Source organism: Tribolium madens, unplaced genomic scaffold, assembly GCF_015345945.1.
Source record: "Tribolium madens isolate multiple individuals breed KSU strain unplaced genomic scaffold, Tmad_KSU_1.1 Scaffold_71;HRSCAF=194;Tcas5.2_LG6, whole genome shotgun sequence".
Taxonomy (NCBI): Eukaryota; Metazoa; Arthropoda; class Insecta; order Coleoptera; family Tenebrionidae; genus Tribolium; species Tribolium madens.
Window position 1 is genome coordinate 2702830 of NW_025401041.1, and position 13825 is coordinate 2716654.

General features: G+C 32.1%; 3 protein-coding genes across 12 annotated transcripts in view; 1 reads left to right on the forward strand and 2 right to left on the reverse strand.

Annotated features, from left to right (window-relative positions):
* The first annotated feature begins 196 nt into the window (after positions 1 to 196).
* Positions 197 to 8650, forward strand: LOC123008709 (serine protease gd-like). 8 transcript variants are annotated; one of them, XM_044404680.1, is made up of 8 exons: positions 197 to 451; positions 535 to 553; positions 607 to 813; positions 864 to 1153; positions 1204 to 1339; positions 4114 to 4537; positions 7900 to 8061; positions 8097 to 8650. In XM_044404680.1, exons 1-8 carry the CDS (start codon positions 447 to 449, stop codon positions 8312 to 8314), a joined length of 1461 nt encoding a protein of 486 aa, XP_044260615.1. In that variant the 5' UTR covers positions 197 to 446; the 3' UTR covers positions 8315 to 8650. The 8 variants fall into 8 exon arrangements, with proteins under 8 accessions (XP_044260615.1, XP_044260616.1, XP_044260620.1 ...); XM_044404681.1 differs by having other exon boundaries at positions 535 to 544; XM_044404684.1 differs by having other exon boundaries at positions 198 to 372; positions 441 to 553.
* On the reverse strand, positions 7048 to 9520 carry LOC123008710 (alpha-ketoglutarate-dependent dioxygenase alkB homolog 7, mitochondrial). Its single transcript, XM_044404689.1, has 4 exons — positions 9126 to 9520; positions 8888 to 9078; positions 8669 to 8842; positions 7048 to 8622 (listed from the first exon to the last, which is right to left on the reverse strand). Exons 1-4 carry the CDS (start codon positions 9199 to 9201, stop codon positions 8359 to 8361), a joined length of 705 nt encoding a protein of 234 aa, XP_044260624.1. The 5' UTR covers positions 9202 to 9520; the 3' UTR covers positions 7048 to 8358.
* A 2506-nt stretch (positions 9521 to 12026) lies between these two features.
* The window catches only part of LOC123008661 (TRAF-type zinc finger domain-containing protein 1-like), a 4388-nt gene continuing 2589 nt past the window's right edge, over positions 12027 to 13825 (reverse strand). For 2 of the 3 annotated variants that reach the window (XM_044404595.1, XM_044404594.1), the window contains exons 4-5: positions 12614 to 12718; positions 12027 to 12435 (exon numbers count right to left, since the gene is read on the reverse strand). In XM_044404595.1, coding sequence (XP_044260530.1) covers positions 12149 to 12435; positions 12614 to 12718 — 392 coding nt within the window. In that variant the 3' untranslated portion in view covers positions 12027 to 12148. The remainder of the gene's footprint in view (positions 12436 to 12613; positions 12719 to 13825) is intronic. The other variant, XM_044404596.1, reaches the window with a different exon arrangement.

Here is a 13825-nt window from a genome sequence, read left to right on the forward strand (position 1 = left end):
CCTTATTCGCTTGAATCTTAAAAGTACTTGAAAAAGTAATTCAATTTGCTTATTTATAACTACACCAAAAATAATACAAAATTGTTTTTTTGGCGCCAAATTTAAAAATTATACGTGTTAAGTCTTTTAACTGTAACTTATAATGACCGTTATTGACCCATGACCATCAGCAATGGGGATTCCTACCTTGTCCTTGACTACAATCATTTGTAATTCACGCGAAACAGGTTTTCAAGATTTTACCACTGTCATAACAAAACAGATACCCAAACCTGAATTATTGCCATAGGTTCTGATGGTTCTTGTACATTTTATTGTTAGTATTGATTAGAAGACCGAAAACGTGTTTTTAGTGTTGACTATCATCCAAAAGTGAGTTTTTTTGAATGTGATAAAAGCAAAAATATTCTACAAAACCGCCTTGATATTTACGAATCCAGCAGTGCATGTTGTAAGTCGACTTTTATATCGAAAAAAACAAATTTCAAAAGAATGAATAATCGCTAAAAATATTTCCTATAAACACACGTAAAGGTCACCACAGGTAAAAAAAGTAAACATTTTAATTATTTGATTCTCAGAAAAGCCACAATTGTGAAATTTCAGGAATCCACGATGAAATATCTCCTCTTGTCGCTCCTCTTGGTCCAAGCAAGGACTCAATTCATCTCCCCATGTCCCAGACTGTTCCAATACGAACCCCAAGGATCGGAAAACGACCGATGGTACGGCACGGTCACACTTCTAAGCGAATCTGAATTATCAGGAGTTTGGTTACGATTAATTTTCGATAAACCATCAATCCAACTTGGAGTAAGCGAAAAAAACCAACTCAAAATCGCCAAAAACCACTTGTTTTGTAGAATTGGTTTGGGGAAGTCGTAACAACAGACAACAAAGAGTATTTAATTAAAAATCGTAACCACAAACTACTCGCAAACACACCGTACAAACTCAGATTTTATCTCAAATACAATCCGGGGGAAAACCCACCAAAATTGGTAATGTTCCGACTAAATGCGAGGGTAGTTTGCCCCGAAAATGGGGCCACTACCGAAGCGGCGGTCACAACAGGACAACTCATTACTAGTAGTTTAATTTCAACGACACGAAATCCTTTAGTAAATAACAACAACCAAGGAAGTACCACTTTGTAAGTTCAATAACAAAATTTTGAAATGACAAAATTGAATTTTGATTTAGTGTCAAACCTGGAGGGGCTTTTAACCACCAAATGAATTCGGGAGACGACGATGATTTTTTTCACGGAGACTTCGCTATTTTTCATAGACCCAATAAGCCATCGGTCGACCTGGGGGCTGCTTGTGGGACTGTAGTCGTGAGTAGTATTTAATCCTAATTTGGTATTAATTATTTATGTATTAAGGGAATAAACAACTATTTTAATCCCGAGAATGTAGGTAATGCCAGAGGCGACCAAAGTGAGCCGAGAGCGTTTTCATTCATTATTCGATAGATGCATACAAAACTTTCCTCCAAACAGACTAAATTAATAATAACGTAAGAAAATAATAAATTTGTCAAATCATGTCTAATAATTTCAGTTTATTCATTCGCAATTCTGAAAATAAAAATCCGTAGGTATCAAGAAGTTTGTTTATGTTAAAAAAAAACACTCAAAGATTCAATTCATTCAATTGTTTATTTTAATAGTAAAAAAGACTAAAATACCATATTAATAGTCTAAGACAACAGAATAAAGCATCAGTTTATTCCCTGTTGGGGGGTAAGTTTTTTTTAACATTGGTATCACTAGCAATTAGCTGTGATTTTTATCGTCAAGTGGGCGTCAAATTTAAAATCTTATGTTGGCAATTTTGACTCGTACATTCAAAGTCAAACGTTTAATGATTACCAATAATTCAATGTTGCCAATAGATATTTTTATCATAAATAAATATTGCTGTTCCATTGAACAATTACTAACACTCCGCGCTAAAAATAGTACCTACCGCGCCAAATTTGAATTTTTACTTGTAAATGTTTTACAAAAAAAAAAATAGTGTCGCAATTATCATAATATTTTGGTAATGCTTAGTCTTAATGGTAAGACTAGGGTGCAAGACAAATGACAACATAAGCTAAATTTTTCAGTTTATTTTCTGTAATTTAATTTTATTAATAATTTTTTGTTTCTGTATTTCTGATTTGCTGACATCTAAACAGCGAGCTGTAATCTAAATATACAAAGAAATTCATAAATATGAACCTCAAAAATGACCTAAAGATTGTATACTATTACCTCTATTATACTGTCCGATCAAAAAAATAGAGTAAAGTCCTTCAGATGGCAGTCCTGATTTTTGACAAAAATGTTAGCGGAATTCCCAGCCAATGTGTTGCCAACTGTAGAATATTAATCGTCGTCTACTCTAATTTATTTTTTTTGATCGCACGGTACTATTTATTACCTATTATTAAACAAAACTAAAAACGATTATTAACACTTAAGAAATCACCTTAAATCAAAATAATCAGAATTAAGAAATATTCCACACAACACGTTTTGAATTCAAATTTGACAGAAATGACAGTTTAGCAAAACATGACAGGAGGAATACAAGCGCGCGAAAGTTACCAACCTAACAGTAGGCAACAACCGGTCCTGAGATACGACTGTTTTAGTGATTTTAATGTTGTTAATATATTTTAAAAAATCCAATCAATCGAGAGAGAAAATCGAGTTACCCGGTAGGTTATTGACTAAAATATTAGTAAAAAATGTGAAATTGGAGTTGAAACGTGGATCAAAATTTTTACAATATTACAACATACTTTTAACCATTTTTTAGGGTCAAAGAAATACCGGGTGACAAAAAATTCTATTGGCGATACTGAAATATTGGTAATTCTTCTAATTTGTTATATCAGAATGTTTCAGGTGACGGCTAAATCAGCAATCACAATTGCCTATAAAAGTGTGACGTTTGAGTTTGAAACAGTGTTGCCAGGTCAAAAACATAAAATTTACCAGATCTGAGTTGAAAAACAAAAATGCGCTTAAAATAATTTTCGGCCAAATTTTGTGGTTTCGCAGTTTATTTTTGTCTTAATTTTGCTCAAAAACCAGTTAAATCGAGTGACACAAACAAAATAAGATCAATAGCAACTGTTTTTGTGAATTTTAAGCGTGTTTGGACAAGATTTTGAAAAATAAATGAGCTCTGGTTCAAAAACGAAGTAAATCGAGCGGAAAAAGCTAAAAATAATATCAATTTCGATTACAGTTTGTAATTCTTTTGTCTGCTTAAACAAATTTTTTAGATTTTTTTGTTTTGATCTCAAAAACTTGCTTAAACACTTGAAAAAGGCAAAAATAACGTCGTTTTTGGTCAAATTTGTTGAATTTTTGGATTGTTTTTAACGGAATTTTTGTGTTTCTAGCCAAAAAAGTATTCGAAAAAGACAAAAATTAATTGTCAGTTTCGATCCTGTTTAGTAAAAAACAAACAGAACTATTTTTAAGAATTTGGTGGTTTTTCGTCTTTTTTTGAAAAAAATTGACCAACTAATCAAGTTTCTGGTTGAAAACGTGGAAAATATTCGAAAAGCAGTTTTTTTTTATTTTCAAAAAATTACCAGATACATTGGCGGACACGGAATTTTGGACGATTTGTCCTTTAACTGACATAAAAATGTAAAACGGGCCTTAGGTAACTAACCTCACTTTCGGTTTTTGTAATTTTTATCTTGATAACTAGAGAAAAAAGGACAACAAATCAAAATTATTTATTGAACTTATATAAAAACACGTATTGCTGGCATTATTGTTTCGGAAAATCGACGCCAAACAACTAAGATTTTCAAATTTTAGTTTCAAACGTCAATCATAATGACAATAAATTTGATGTCCAAAATTCCGTGTCCGCTAATGTATTAGAATTTTTTCAAAAGTTTTTACCAAATCACCAGAGTAACATGAAAATCACCAGATCTGGTGAAATTTCACCAAACCTGGCAACACCGGTTGCCAACCTAAAAAAATTTGGACACTAACTGGAAGTAAAAAATCACAATCATTTACAGTCACCCGATAAATACAATTTTCAGCTATGTAAATTTCCGTTTAAATTTGTGAATTTTCTTCGTTAGATGCCCCCGCGTCCGCTCATAACCCACGGCCAGGCCACCCACGAGGGGGAATTCCCGTGGCATGCGGCCCTCTACCACGCCAGTGGCATCGACTTGACATACATCTGTGGCGCCTCGCTTATCAGCCGTTATCACCTTTTGACCGTCGCCCACTGTGTTACCAAACCCAAATCCCAGGAAATCCTCGATCCCGGCAGTTTAGTTGTATACTTGGGCAAATATTACTTGAAACGATGGTCAAATCCCGGAATTCAAGACAAACATGTCGACAAAATCACAGTTCATCCCGACTACAAATCGCAAGTTTTCACAAACGACATTGCCATCCTCCGGATGTCGTCTCCGGTCGAACTCACGAATTACGTCCGACCTGTGTGTCTCTGGGACGAAAACACGCAATTACAAGCCGTGGTTAACAAAGCCGGTAAAGTATACAGGCTGTCCCACCGAGTTGGTAAAGTCCATTATTTACCTTTCAATAGTGAAATTTAAATTTAAAAAAAATTATACAGGCTGCGCCAGAAATTGCGCCTCAGAGCAAAAGTTAATTTTCAACGATTTAAAAAAATAATAATTTTTCTTAAATTTGTAAAAAATTCGTTTAAACAAATTTGTCAAATTTTGATTGAACGACTCATTCTAGAAAAAAAAACTAACTATGTACCTATTCTTAATCCTCAGATAATATTACGTTAGAAATAGTTAGTTTTTGGGCTATTTTACGGCTCGGTTTTTCAAATAAAAACAATAACGGCTATGCTAGAAATTAGTCTTTAACCAAGCAGGGTTGAATCCCAAAAATGTAAAGACAAAAAAGACAGATTTTGATGAAAACCTTGAAAACTACTCTTCAAAAGCAAAAACTAATTATAGATTTGTAATTTTCGGATGATTTTATATTAGAAGATGCTTCTTTTAAGCTACTTCTCTTTCTAAAATTTTGAAAAAAATCACTACTGTTTGCTTAACTTTAATTAATACTTCGAACACAGGTCTTTGTTAACAAAAAATCAGCATCGAGAGCAGGTGTAAACACAATATTTATTTTTCTATTCATATTTATACAGGGTGCGCCAGAACTCGTGCCCCAGAGAAAAATGTCATGTAAGGTAAGATACAGTTGGAGACGAAATACTTTGGTCGTCACTTTTTGACACTTTAATGTAATTCAAGATTTAACGTTAAAATGAATGACAATTTTAAATTAATGACAGCTATTATATTTTCCTATCAAAAACTTGTCAACTATGATTGACAGTAGCTAAAAATAAGGTTAACAGTCCTAAAGCATACTTTACAATTTAATGTCACTCAAGTGACATTGACGACCAAAGTATTTTATCTCCAACTGTACTAGGAACATGGAAAAAATGTTAAAAAAATTTATTTATAAAAATTTAGGAGTTCTGAGAGTTTAAATTTCGCACTTTGGCTCTATTTATTTCTGTTGAAAAAATAATTTTCTAAGTTTTTTTGCTACAGGTTATTAATAACTCTGTTTAACATTATTTGTGGCTTTTATTGGCAAAATTTTTGTACCTTTACTAAATATGTAATTACAAAAAAACATATACAAGATCGTCAGTATCATAAAATAGACATAAATATCAAAAATAAATGTAAAAATTTTTTGGCAGAAACTTTTTTTCCATGTTCCTGGTATCTTACCTTACATAACATTTTTCTCTGGGGCGCAAGTTCTGACACACCCAATAAAGGCAATTAATAAATACTAATCTAGTGGATAGCCTAAAATTATTTTCAACTATACAGCGTGTCCCAAAAATAAGTTACATTACAAACTTGTGTTTTCCAAATGAAACACCAAAATTATGTTTCTTGGCATTTTTTATAACAATGTTTTTAAGTTTAACTTTTATTGGTTTCTGAAATAAGTTAGTTTTCTAGACGGAAATATACTCTTTTTTAAAATTTATTACACAAAAGGGTACGACAGCTAGAAATTCTTTTTGTTGTATATAATTGTAAAGTGGAAACCACATTGTGAAAATCAAATACAATCGATTCAGTGCAACATAAAAGTTCAATGATATTTCTTCTATCTCTAGTGCAAATGCACTTTATAGCTAGGTATTGAAATAATGATTAATTTTTTTAATGTTCCATTTTGTGTTTATTGTCCTTGAAATATGATAACCTGATTGCGTAGTAGATGGTTTTATAGGACACAGGGAAATAAAAAACATTAAATTCGTCGCGACGTTTCGATACTTTAATTGTATCTTCTTCAGGCGAAGAATTTTCGTTGGTTGAGCGTGTGAAGCATGGCACAAGTCAAGGAATAACTGTTTATAGTTAAATATCTTTTTAGTAATTAATTGTAGGCACTTAAAAGTAAATATTTTTGGAAAGATAATTTAATAATCTCTTAGATTCAAAAACATAAAAAAAGAGTTATTTTAAGTTATTTAACTTGTAATAAACTTCTTCATTTTTTTTATCTCTGCAAGTGCAACAAACTAAAAAATTGATATAGTCTTAAGATTTGTACTTTTACTTTGCACTTGTAAAAGCAAATTTTAACAGTCTTTTAGTTACTGTGAATGAAGTTTTTGGAAAGAGTATATTTTTGTCAAAAAAAAACAAATTTATTTCAAAAACTAAGCGAAATCGACCAATAAAAGTTTAGCTTAAAAACATTGTAATAAAAAGCTACATTCAGAAATGCCAAGAAACATACAGGCTATGGAACCAACAATTATTTATAAATTAAAGTAATATAAAAAATGTGATTGTATTTTGTTTTGTTTTTAAATTATTCGATTTTTTTTTTGAGAAAATTAAATATAAAGTAGATAGTTGTAATCCTTAGATCATAACCTTCATGAGAAAAATAGTTTTATAGTGGGTTACTAAATCCAAAAATTTTATTCTTGATAAAACATCAAATTTTTATAGTACTTTATCATTCATTAATTAGTTTTTCCAAAAAAATAAATAGTTTAAGCAAAAAACATTTGATTTCATACTTTTCATTCACCTGGTATGGTGTTTCATTAAAAAAAAAAACTCAGTTATTATAAGAGATACGAGGTTGGATAAATTAGGGCAAAGTTGAGCATTTTCATGCTAAACAATTATGTATATGATAAAAAAAATTGAATTATGGAATTCTAAAAAATTCAAATTTGTAATTTTCGTTTTTATTTTTTCAAGCGAAAACCAAAAGAACTAAATAGATGTTTTTAACTAGGACGTTCTTGAGACACTTTTTTACAAGGAATCTAAATCTGTCACCGTATTTCCCAAGGCGATCTTAATGCCAGAGTTACGAGTACAACACTCAACTTTGGTTTTTCTTATTGGTGCTATATTCAATTTTTTTCATTTTTTAAAAGATTTTGTTTTCCTGATTATAACAATCTATCACACGATACCATCTTACATGTTGATTAAAATGAAAAGAAAACGTTTCTGCGAAGAGTGCTTTAGAATGAACACCAACAATTTTCTTATACAAACTAAATTTTGACCGTTCAGTTAAATGTGCGAGCAGAACTTTTAAATTCTTTCAAATTAATCTACAAGAATGTAAGATTTCATCATATCGTGTGACAATCAGGAAAAAAAAATTTTTTAAAAATCAAAAATCCAATATGGCGCCCAGAAAAAATCAAAATTGAGTATTGAAACTCTGGCATCAAGAACGCCATGGTGGAGCTCGAAAAACGGACACCCTGTATAAACTTTCCAAACATTTAACAATTAAAGGTCAACAATGGATTTTATCAACTTATGAGAGAAAAATACTAAAATACGTTGCAGGAACTGTCGTAGGGTGGGGTTTTGATGAAAACGGCCGAGTCACTGAACAACTCACCAAAGCCAAAATGCCGGTGGTGTCACAAGAAACGTGCATTTACTCATTCCCTGATTTCTACTCTCGATTTACTTCCGATAAAACCTACTGTGCCGGCTTTAAAAACGGTAATTTTTTTCTCCTGTTGCGATCATTTAAAAAGTTGGTTTTGAAGGTACTTCAGTGTGCAATGGGGACTCGGGGGGCGGCATGGTCTTCCCCAAATCGAACTCGAACACAAACAACCCCGTGTGGCAGCTGAGGGGCCTCGTCTCGATCAGCGTGGCCTTGCAAAACCAACTCAAGTGTGATGCCTCTCATTATGTTGTTTTCACAGACGTTGCCAAGTATTTAGACTGGATCAAAGCCTCACTTAATTAAAAATTGTCAACTTTGCATTCTTTTATTTAATTAAAATAACACAATTATAGTTTAGTGTGCTCCCCGGACGGTTCGTTTCTACAAATCACCGAAATTCGCCTGTCTTTAACCACTTTATCCCCCTTGAAAACGCTACAATTGTTGGACAAAATCTCGTGGGTGTAATCGAATCTAGCTGTGCCCCTCATAACATAAAGAGACCGTTTTTTTAACATAATATTTGCGTAAATAGTCTTGTTTTTATCGAGCACTAGTCTCATAACACTATCACTTAACAAACTCAAACCAGCGATTGTATCCCCACAAAACTGTAATCAAATTACAATTTTTTTCTTATTTGCTACTATTACTCACCCTGATGGCATCTATGTGCGGCTTGATGTACCCCTCCTTATCCAAGTCCAAAATGTGCACATGTCTCAACTGAGCAACGCTTGGGGGAAACGCAATCTCTCGAACTCTGCTCAAAATCTTCGTATTTGATTCATTCCAATTCAAGCGTTCCGTTTCACGATACCCGTGAATGGCCTAAAACCACAATTAAACACTGTTTGAGACAAGTATGCCACACACATCGTCCCAATGGTCAAACTCGTATTTCAATTCGCTCATGTAGGGCTCAATTTCTTCAATTAGACTTTTTTCCTCACTTTGCGACAGGAAATCGTTATGAACGGTCATGGACGAAACTAGGGCTTGCCCCAAGTGGGGCTCACTAGTCAGAGCTTCGTTTAGTTCGATGTAATCCGGAATTTTGACTAAAACTAGAACAAACCTAACCTCACTTTTTACAATCGGGCAAAATACGAACCGTTTTGGGGCACAGTTGCCTGCGAGAGGCTACGGGATAGGAGCCATGCCGGGCGGAATAACCCACTCAAAATCATAATTGCCACAAAATCAAAACTAAATCAATTGGTATTTCGAAAAAAGTTGGGTTATGTTTTTGACAGTTGCATACACCCTATTCCAAAGTTGGGGCCAAATGACCCACCAAAAAAACAGTTTTGGTTTAGTTGGACCCCAAAAAAATTACACCAGGAAGTGGCCACTGTGAATTGGACGCATACAAAATTGTCCAAAGTAAAATAATCCAAAGTAAAAGTGTCCAACGTAAAATAATCCAATGTACAGTCGAACAAAGTGAAAATGACGCTTCAATAAACCAGCCCCTGCTGTGGATGCCCTCTACGATGCCGACCCTTCAAACCGCAAACAGGCAGGATTGTAAATTATCGGATTGCAAACTTGACGTAGTTTCAAGATAAATTGTTTTAGGAGCCAGTTAAATTAAAATGTAATTTTTTTAATGAACAATTTAACAACCATTTCTGCATTGACGAAAAAACAAATCATTATGAATTTAATATTTTTTTAACTGTTTTTCAAAATAAAATTATTTTATACATCATTCAAAATATTATTGTTTTACATAAAATCAAGTTTAAAATACAGAAAGCCTATTTCGTATAAAAATTATGTTATTTAATTTAATTCTGAAATACAGTTTATCAAAAAAGTGTATTACATTAATAATATTTTATTTTGTTGTAAATTTCATCTTATTTCTTTAAGAAATGGTTTTTGTTAAATTGTTTGTTTATAAAACTAAATATTTTTATTTAATTTAAAAGTATTACAATTATTAACAAGTAAATTTTGTAGCATAACTAAAATATTTGAAATAATTATGCCGTTTTTTTCTTGGTTTAATTAAATAAATAATTTTGCTTTGTTTTCAATGACAATTACAAAACTAATAGAAAACTTAGGGCTGGTTTACAAAACGTGTTAATCACAATTAAATTTTAATTCGCGATTAACTTGACGTTTGTCAATGCAAAATAAATGGCGGTAAAGGCACACGTGGAATTAAATCTTCTTCTCGCAAATAAACAATGATGGTTTAATTCATTTGTTGTTTTACATAAAATTAAGTTTAAAATAGAGAAAACTTATTTCGTTTAAAAATTATGTTAATTAATTTTATTTTGAAAAAACAGTTAATTTTTTTTAAGTTAATAATGATTTGTTTTTTCATCAATGTCATTATTAATGCATAATTTTCTTCAAAAAAAAAAAGGATTCGACGTTTGTCAATGCAAAATAAATGGCAACTTAATTCGAATTAGTTTAATTCTGAAATTAATTTTCATTTCGCTTTCTGTAAACCGACTCCTAGAAAAAATTATCTTAAAACTACGTCAAGTTTGCAATCCAGTAATTTACGATCCTGCCTGCTTACGGTTAGAAGGGTCGGCATCTAGCAGGGACTGGTTTATTGAGGCGTCATTTTCATTTTGTTCGACTGTACATCGGTCCAACATAATTTTGTCCACCGTAAAATAATCCAACGTAAAATGATGCAAAGAAAAATCAGCATTCGTATAATTATACATAATTGTCCACCGTAAAAAAGTCCAACGATTTAGGAACATGTTTGGGTTTTGGCAGTATTGACTCAAGAATAAAAAGAAAAATTGACGATATCAAACGAATGTATAAAAAACAGCAAATTTTATCGATTCTTGTCATAAAAAATTGCATTAAATTAAGAAAAATTACTTTATAAAGTTCATAAAAACTACTTGGTAATTTTGTTATCAGGTTGGTACTGCAAAGAACACCAAAATCTTTGGACATTTTTACGGTGGACATAAGTACGGATACTCATTTAACTTTGGACAGAAATACTTTGGACAAAATTGAGCTCTCCCTATGAATTGACCGTGACTTATTTGAAACAAGTAAAGTCTGTTTTTTTTTAATGGATATGCCAAACAGTCTTAACGTTGGCACCACTAGTAAATTCATTCATGGTAATTTTAATAAAGGGAGTTGGCAGTTCCTGTTTTTTGAATAAATTTGAAAACAATGTCATTAAACGTCAACACAAAAAATCGTCGAAACACCAAAAAAGGAACAAATTCGGTACCGCTAACAGTTTTTAGAAATTTGGAAACGAATGGTTCGCAAGCAGGAAGTTAGAAAAAGGGCCCGTTAAAATGTAACACAATTTGTAATGCAGGTTTGCTAAACATTCGCAATTTTTAGCAAGAAATTGACAAGAATACAAAATAAACATGAATGGGAAAGAACGCAATTAATTTAGTGTCTTGTGCATCGTTTTTGAAGAACGAGTTGAAAAAGTAACAATTTTGAAACAAAAGCTGAAGAAAAATTTATAAAATGCATTAACTTTGAGTTCATTTCAATAAATTACACAAAAGTTATTGCCAATCATCAAAATACCTACTTGTATCTTTCGCTAAATAACTTTTTTCTGTATATACATCCTTTTTCCTCAAAGTTTTTATAGCAAGAATCTCATTTTTGTCCACAACATTGTACTTACTTGCGGTGTGTTTCTGTCAAAATTATTAGCACTGAATTCTGTCTTTAGACATTAGGTAATGATGTCTGTCCTCAGGTATTCAATTATAGCGCTTTCAAAAAGCAAACAGGCACACAAGATTCTTAAAAGTCAAAATTTTGACATATCAATTTGAAAACATAACCATAATTTTTTAACAAAATTTCTAGGGACAAAAACAAAGAGCAAATAAAATTTGTGGCTATGGAGACAAGCTGCTACCATTTTTTTCACCAAAATTTTGACTTGGTAATTTTCATTTAAAGAAAAAACAGACTTTAATATTTGAAACGGGGTGTATATAATATGGCGGCAAATTTGAAATTGACATTGCTAATATAGCGTAAAAAACTTTATTTAATAAAACATCTACGGTAACAAAACTGAAAGTGTGTGCTAAAATAAAAAGCGTAACTTAATTATTATTCTCGAGGCAACAACAAAAAAGCTTAAAATAAAACTTAGATACACGTGGCTTGATGGCGCAAAAGTTGCGACGCCGGTATCATATCAGCGCAAAATTCACAAGGCAACTCGACTTCCGGTGAACTTGGTTGTGGGGGCACAAAATAATCATCATCTTCCGACGGCACTCTCCTCCTCGGGTTAAACCTAGCCAAATCAGGTCTACACCCTGTCTCATGTTGAATCAAATCATCGTGAGGTATGGGAACGTTGCAAAACTCGCAAGGAATCGTCAGTTCAGTTGGGGGATTGGGCCTTCGTCGTGGAGGTTGGGGGGCTGGACCTACGGAAAAAATGGCTGGCAAAGTGCCTAATTGACAGTTTTTCACCTTGTTGTTAATGAGTTAGTGAAAACACAAGGCCAGTAAGTATCAAAGTAGCTGTGACTTTGAAATTAGCAATTCTACCAACTTAATTTTAAACTCGTAGGTTACTGTGATAATTAAGCACACTCAACGGACCTTTATTGTGGTTGAAGTGATTTCTGGGAATCGCCCCGTTGTGTCTTAAAGGTACAGTAATGCTGGCCGAGTCGTGCAGCAAATTACGAATGTACTCGGTCTTGCCTGCAGATTTTTGAAAATTAAATTCGATCGAGTTATTTTTATACAATTTTGCGTAATTCGCATTTGAGCCAAGAAAATACAGAATGCGCCAGAACTCGCGTCCCAGAGGTAAATGCTATGTAAGGTAAAATACCAGGAACATGGAAAAAATGTTAAAAAGTTCTATCAATAAAAATTTCGAAGTAATGAGAATTTAAAGAAGAGTAAACAAGGAAGCTGTATCCTAAATTGTAACTCTTTATAATGGTATTTGTGGCTTTTATTGACAAAATTTTTGTACCTTTACTAAATTTTTATAAAAAAACATACAGAGTGTCCCAGCAAATTGAAAAAGTCCATCAGTGACTTTAAAATGGTAAAATTAAAAAATATATACACGAGTTCCACGAGTAATAATGAGTCTGAAAAAATTTTTGAAGCAACCAAAACTCTTTGCAGACTGCACGTTTCAATATCCAAATAGACGGACTTCCTAAAACTGGAATAGTCATTTTGAGTGATAAAAATTTGTCAAAAGTAAAAATACGATTACTATGTTTAACTAATTAAAACGAAATATTTTAGTATCCACGTTATCTATGAAATGTAATTTTGGTTGCTTCAAAAATTTTATCAGGCTTATTATTACTCGTGGGACATCCTGTATATAGGACATTGATACATACTAATCTAGTCCATCGCCTAAAATTATTTTTAACTATACAGCGTGTCTCAAAAATAAGTTACAATATAAACTTGTGATTTTTTTAATGAAACACCATATGTTTCTTAGCGTTTTTGGATGTAGATTTTTATGACAATGTATTTAAGCTAAACTTTTATTGGTCGATTTTGCTTAGTTTTAAAAATAAGACGGTTTTTTTGACGAAAAGGTGCACTTTTTAAAAATTTATTACACAAAAACTAAGACATCTAAAAATATTTTTTTTTACTACCACAAAGAAGAAGGTACAAGCTATAAGGTTGTAACATTTTTTTAGTGTGTTGCATTTGCAAAGATAAAAAAATTAAGGCGTTTATTAAAAGTTCAATAACTTAAAAAATTTAAATGGAACACCCTATTTGTTGCTTTTGCACTTAAAAGTTTATTAAATTGTCTTTCTAAAA

What these genes read in the sequence shown, in the direction of transcription:
- LOC123008709 (XM_044404680.1), top strand. An exon ending in AACCAAGGAAGTACCACTTT is followed by an intron (nt 1,154 to 1,203) that starts GTAAGTTCAATA and finishes ATTTTGATTTAG; the next exon opens with TGTCAAACCTGGAGGGGCTT. An exon ending in CTGTGCCGGCTTTAAAAACG is followed by an intron (nt 8,062 to 8,096) that starts GTAATTTTTTTC and finishes TCATTTAAAAAG; the next exon opens with TTGGTTTTGAAGGTACTTCA.
- LOC123008710 (XM_044404689.1), bottom strand. Translation starts at nt 9,201, where the DNA reads ATGATTTTGAGTGGGTTATTCCGCCCGGCATGGCTCCTATCCCGTAGC. An exon ending in GGCAACTGTGCCCCAAAACG is followed by an intron (nt 9,079 to 9,125) that starts GTTCGTATTTTG and finishes GGTTTGTTCTAG; the next exon opens with TTTTAGTCAAAATTCCGGAT. An exon ending in CGCACATAGATGCCATCAGG is followed by an intron (nt 8,623 to 8,668) that starts GTGAGTAATAGT and finishes ATTTGATTACAG; the next exon opens with TTTTGTGGGGATACAATCGC.